This window comes from Lipotes vexillifer, unplaced genomic scaffold, assembly GCF_000442215.2.
Source record: "Lipotes vexillifer unplaced genomic scaffold, Lipotes_vexillifer_v1.1 scaffold100, whole genome shotgun sequence".
Classification (NCBI taxonomy): Eukaryota; Metazoa; Chordata; class Mammalia; order Artiodactyla; family Lipotidae; genus Lipotes; species Lipotes vexillifer.
The window spans coordinates 2,515,017-2,521,516 of NW_006774075.1; the positions used below are offsets into that span (position 1 = coordinate 2,515,017).

Consider the following 6,500-nt stretch of genomic DNA (forward strand, 5'->3'; position numbering starts at 1 on the left):
ACTCGGCAATAAACTTGATAAACAGCCCCTTTGTTAAAGCACGGAGAAGCAAATGAGCATTGGACACAACAGGGTTAACCTTAGAGGATTCAGGCTTTAGGTTTTCCTAATTCAATAGGATTTATGCCCATTCAATTTCAAAGAGCCCCCCTGCTGCTGCTTGTTATTAGGGCAGCCCTTGATTATAATTTTAGCCTTCAAACAAAATCAGTCTGAATTCTATTGACTGGAAAGTGAGTTCGGCTTTCGAATTTTGCCGTCCTCATTGTGCAGGTTTCTGTATATGTTGTAGCTCAAAAATGACTAATCACTGCAATGCCAGCGACCCCTCCCTCCCCACTGCATTTCTACCTTCCTCAGAAGGCTGGCCATTCACTCTCTTCGACTTGTAAGAGCATGGGTGTGTGTGGCGGAAATATTTCCCTCTGACAATATGCACAAGTGTTACCTTGGAAGCTGCTTTCTTCATCAGCTCTAAGGCAAGCCGTCTGTTCTTTTTTACTCCTTGACCCTAAACAATGATAAACAGCAATGATCACGAAGAAAATAAACGCAGAGTTGCACGCAAAACCATCACACCAATCTGTCAGTGTTGAATAGGAGAAACTAAAGCCCAAGGCTTCTCAATTAAAAATCTAATCTTGAATATTTCTGTATACAGAGCTGTTACACCATCATCATCATCATCATCATCATCATCATCATTTTGTATATATTTGTAGAAGAGAGGCAATAAACCTCACCCTCCCAGTTTAGCATCCATAAAAATTCCCCATTGATGGTCCAGTGAATCACATTCCTGTCAATCCGCAGGTGCTGTTGGGAGAAGCCATGAATAAGGTTAAATGAGTCTGGCCATCCTGGTTGTGTTTCTCTGGGGATTGCCTAATATGCGAGCAGACAGAGCACTTTATCTGTGTCGGACAGTCAAGAGTTATTAGGCTGTCACTTGCAACCTTGCAGCGTCCTCGTGGGAGTCCCCAAGGTGAAGCACTGTGGCTTCAGAAACAGCTTGAGAGCCAGTGGTGAGGGAGACAGGACCCCTTAGAATTTGTTCCCTCAGACGTGGCCAAACTGACAAGCTTCCTCCAGCAAAATCAAGTTTTTCCAGCAGAGGTGGTTTGTGCATCACAGAGAGAGAGAGGTGTGGCTTTGGAGTCCTTGTTTCAAGAGCAGAACTCCGTGGGACCATGCTGGGGTGTCTGCAGGACCACGTGGGAAAATGGTGGGTCTGAGGGTGGAGCGGGGTGGGGGGGGGTCCCTGAGGGCTCTCTCAACATAGCCCTGACCACGCACATGGCAGGTGAGAGGAGCCGGATGAAAACCCTGATGCTTCCAAGCTCACTTAGAGTCTGTTATTGACCTACACAGCGCATGGAGTCCTCCTGGTCTCAGACTCAGCACTTGACAGGGTCACATGTGATATAATGTTAGAGGGCTTTGCAATGAATACAGCTATTAACTCTCTTTAAATTCTTAGCTCTACAGTAAATGAAGAGAGCGCTAGCAAACATTCCTGTGTTAATTAACGTGGTCCAGGAACTCTCCTGCCATATCAAATCCTCCCAACCCCAGCCGGGGTGCTGCTATCATTCTCACCAGGGAAACTTGCCCAGAATCACACAGTGAGCAAGGAGTAGAGGCAGGATTTGAACCCAGGCTCCAGAGTCCAAGTTTATAACTGCCATGCTGTATTTTCTCCTATATATTTTAATTCCCATGCTGAGAAAGTATAATGATCCGTAACCTCCTTACAGGATACAGAAAACATGCTGCAGAATCTGTCTTTGTAGTTTTCCAGGACCCAAAATAAAACTGAATCCAAATAAAGGTTAAATTATATACAATGAGTTTCTACTCGATTTTAACTTACTTATTTCATAAAACCGATGAGCTGAAGCAAAGTGGAAGATGAAAATACTTTTCAGAAGTGCACCATTACTTTGTTTAATTAGAGAGGGAGAGGAAAAGACAAAAGGACATGAAGGCTGTTTGTAGTAACTGGATGGAAGCAATGAGACAAGCTTTTTGGATTTCGGGGAAAGCAACAGAACGACCAGGATGATGAAATGTCAGAACCTGGTTGCACTCAAAGTTTTTCTCCAACGTCTTTGTTTTCAAGGAATAAAACTGGGGCCTAGAGGGGTTGACTTATCCAAAACCTCACAGTTAGATCTGCAACCAGAACTCAGATACTCATCTGAGTTCTAGGCCAGGGATTTTCCAGTATCTGAATTATAGAATCAGAAGTGGGGTGAGTTCTTGCACTAAGACTATATACTATGCACAAGTCTGAGTTGTACTGGAAGTCGTAAAGTGAGAGAAGAGTAAAGTCGTGATGCATAGCAAGTGCTCAATAACTTCATCCATTGAATGACTCCATGGAGGGCAGTTGCTGCAGTAAAAGTCCAAGCTCCATCCTCATGTGGATGTGAAATGGGATGTATCTGACCGTCTTGGACAAGCTATAGCTATCATCATGGCGCCATCTTTGAATACAATAAGCCGAATATCCACACAAGACAACAAGCCGAGAACACACTGCCGTTCTTCTGGTTTGGAAAGTTCATTTTTTTGTATGGGTTTTTTTTACATTGAAAGTACTTACAGACACCTTGAGATGCCTTGAGATGTAGATAAAAGGCTTCCTTCCTCCCACTCAGAGATAACTTAGAATGCAGGAAACCAAAAAAGCTTTAAGGTTTGGGAAATCAGACCCTGAAGAAACATCCTGTCACCTCCCGTATCATTTATTTATGTCTTTCGCTTTCCCTCTAGATTTCAAGCTCCTGGTGGGCAGAAGTAATGTCTGAGTCGTGCCTTTTCTTCTCTGTACTTTGGGCAGTGGCCAGCCCCAACTCTGGTGGACTGGTGCCTCTCCTCTGTGCCTGTCTCAGTCCTCTGTCTTGCCCACGAGTATCCTGAGACCCCTGAGGTCAGGGATGAGGCTCATGCATCCATATGTCCCTCCATCTAGCACAGAGTCTGGCATTTTGTCAGCCCAGAATGGGTGTTTATTATATAAATACACGAATGCATTGGCATATAGCAAAGAGTCAAACCATTTCTACGTTGATTTAATGACTACGAAGAAAAAGTCTGGGCTCTAAACTTGGAAACCGTAACAACCAATAGGTTTTAAGACTTGGAGGGCCAGAAAGGTAGCAAGAGTCATGGTTGTTAATCAGTGAGCGGCCACAGCTGTGGTTCTGGAGATGAGCCCAGCCACATGAATCCACGTCCTTGTTTGAAGACACTCGCTCTTTGTGGGCAGCTGCCTCCTTTGGGTCTGGACATAGGGACCAAGGGTTTCCTTACTAGAGCCAACAGCTTTTCCAAGATTGGTGAATTGATGTCTCTGCATTCAGGGGTGAAGAGCATCCCAGTCCCAGGTCTGAAACACACCAGTTGTTCAACCTTGGGCAAATTACAAACCCTTTCTGAGCCTCTGTCACCACACATATAAAGAGCTATCATAATACACCGTGATACCTACCTCGCAAAGTTGTCTCGAGGGTTGAGTGTGTTAATACATGAACATCAGGTAATAAGCACTGCATCAATCAATGTGAAATATTATTATTCTGTAAAGCATTTTACAGTTCTTGGAGCCCCTTCCTTAGGTTATTTCACTCCATCTGTGGTCATTACCAGTGTCTCATGAGATCAGATAAGTCCAAGGATGCAGCTAATTGTTGCAGACGAGAGATTTGAACTCCATCCTCTATCTCCTGGGCTAATGCTCTTCCCATCCGTCCCACTGCTCTCCTGTTGGCTTAAAACCAAGATCTTTGTATCGATCAACGGGACTGCTGGGATCCAGCCCAAACATGCACTTGGTCTTAGCTATAATTCAATGATAACTCTGCCTGATAGAGGGCTTGCAGCACCTTTGGGGCTGCTGGCCATGTACCAATCTGTAAAATATGGGTGCCTTCTCCAGAATGCCAGTTCTTGCAAAAGCAGAGAGAATCCAGGTGTCAAACCTAAGACAAATGATTAAAAACGAGACCAGGGAACTGCTTGTGACTTTGCCTTTTCAGCAAATACCCCTTTCCATCCAGACTGACAGAAGCATGTCCTAAGGTTCCTAAGTTACAGGCTCCCTGATTGTCTGCCTGCCTACAGGAAACCACTTGGGAAGTCTGATAGAAATCGTGCAATTTCAGCACAAATTGAGTGATTCTTACCTTAAATAACACGATGGCATAGTCGTATATTAACGCGGGGTCCTCAGTCTCCAGGGCACCCTTGGCGTACCACTCAATAGCCGCTTCCGGGTTCTTGGCCACGCCTTGCTGGCCCCAGAACAGCATCTGGGCCAACCGTTGCTTCAAGACAATAGCAATTTAGAATAATGACTTTCCTGTGTTATGCTTAATAAATAAGACTTTAAAAAGGGGGGAAGGAAAACCTAGTTTAAAATGTTTTTATATTGAGAACCAAGATTTAAGTAGACACGTGTTATCTTCCTCCTGAGGACAAGAGCCCTGAAGATGAACTGGTGTAAATACAAGTCTTTAACACAAGTTGGAAATTGTGTGTGTGTATGTGTGTGTGTGTGTGTGTGTGGTGTATGTGTGTGGTGTGTGTGTGTGTATGTGGGTGGGGTGGGATGTGTGTGTGTGAGTGGGGTGTGTGTATGTGGGTGGTGTGTGTGTGTGTATGTGGGTGGGTGGGGTGTGTGTGTGTTGTGTGTGTGTGGGTGTACGTGTGTGTGTGTGGTGTGTGCGTGTGTGTGGGGTGTGTGGTGTGTGTGTGTGAGTGGGGTATGTGTGTGGGGTGTGTGTATGTGTGGGGTGTGTGTGTGTGTGTGGTGTGTGTGTGTGTGTATATGTGTGGTGTGTGTGTGTATGGTGTGTGTGTGCGGTGGTGTGTGTGTATGTGTGGGGTGTGTATGTGTGGGGTGTGTGTGTATGTGTCTGGGGTGTGTGTATGTATGGGGTGTGTATCTGTGTGTGGGGTGTGTGTGTGTATATGTGTGGTGTGTGTATGTGTGGTGTGTGTGTATGGTGTGTGGGGGTGTGTGTGTGTATGTGTGGGGTGCATGTGTGTGTGTGGGGTGTGTGTATGTGTGGGGTGTGTGTGTGTGTATTGTGTGTGTGGGGGGTGTACGTGTGGGGCTGTGTGCATGTGTGTATGTGTGTGGGGTGTGTGTGTCTGTATGTGGGTGGGGTGTGTGTGTGTATGTGGGTGGGGGGGGGGTGTGTGTATTGTGTGTGTGTGGGGGGGTGTACGTGTGGGGCTGTGTGTGTGTATGTGTGTGGGATGTGTGTGCCTGTATGTGTGGGGGTGTGTGTGTGTGGGTGGTGTGTGTGCGTGTGTGTATGTGTGTGGGGTGTGTGTGTCTGTATGTGTGTGGGGTGTGTGTGTGTGTATGTGGGTGGGTGGGGTGTGTGTGTATTGTGTGTGTGTGGGGTGTACGTGTGGGGCTGTGTGCGTGTGTATGTGTGTGGGATGTGTGCCTGTATGTGTGTGGGGTGTGTGTGTGTATGTGGGTGGTGTGTGTGTGGGGGGGTGTGTGTGTATATGTGAAGGCCAGAGCTGATGGATCAACAGCCACACTGTTTCCTTTCGTGAAATGCCCTCTCCTTGGGAGGTGCTGTGCGTCCTCTTGGCCCAGTGAACAGCATGGAGGCCTGTGCACATCCATATTAGGGCATCTCCCTACAGCACTATCCCAGCATCTGTCTACATGGCTGGCTCCACCATTAGACTCAATCGAGGCTGGGAGTCTTTGGTGGTGGGGATCTCAAGACGTTATTTGTCTGCCCTTGTGTCCCCAGCTCCCACCCAGCAGAACTCAACAGAAGCTCACAGAAGCAACGCAACAAAGATTTGCTGAATGAAGGAGGGAAGAAGCGTCCTTGTTAGGAACGTTCACGCAAGCTCTGGAGCACCCATGAAATCTGGCAGCAGCATCTCCTGAACTATGCACTAGAAGTCCTTCCTGAACTAGAAAGACTGCAGGCTGGGACAGAGCCCAAGACGGAGCCACAGGCAACACTGTCATGATTCTGGCCCCTTGTGGGCCTTGATTTTCTTTCCTTCTTTCTACCTCTCCTCTTATCTCCTCCTCTTCCATCCTTCACCCCCCAAAAGAAAACCTTATAACTTCCAGGAACGCATCTCCTGAGATGCTAGGAAGACCTCTAAGGAGGGGTGGGAGACCCGTTACTACAGGGTCTCTGAAGTGTTTGTTTGTCAATGCGTTCTTTGGTTTTCTTTCTCTTGCCCAGCTCTGGTCTTCTGCCTGCTTAGCAGACCCAGAGCAGAGGCTCTTCCTGACACTGTGCTCACTGCGAACACAAAGCAAAAGCTAAATCCATCCTTAGGGAAGGAGGTTTCCTTCCTCCAGTGCAATCAGCCTTAGCTGGCTCCCATAAGGACTTTTCTTCATAGTGAAATCACGGCAAGAAGTCAGATGGGGCGGGGGGGGGGGGCCTCCCAGCCCTCTGCCCTTTCTTGTACCCCTTACGGGTCTATCCAAAAGACAAAAA

At 47.0% G+C, this 6,500-nt stretch overlaps 1 protein-coding gene across 2 annotated transcripts in view; it reads right to left on the reverse strand.

The window, feature by feature from the left end:
* SEL1L3 (SEL1L family member 3) overlaps positions 1-6,500 on the reverse strand; it is a 97,794-nt gene that overhangs the window by 30,618 nt on the left and 60,676 nt on the right. For both annotated transcript variants that reach the window (XM_007448806.1, XM_007448807.1), the window contains exons 13-14: positions 4,191-4,331; positions 449-511 (exon numbers count right to left, since the gene is read on the reverse strand). In XM_007448806.1, coding sequence (XP_007448868.1) covers positions 449-511; positions 4,191-4,331 — 204 coding nt within the window. The remainder of the gene's footprint in view (positions 1-448; positions 512-4,190; positions 4,332-6,500) is intronic.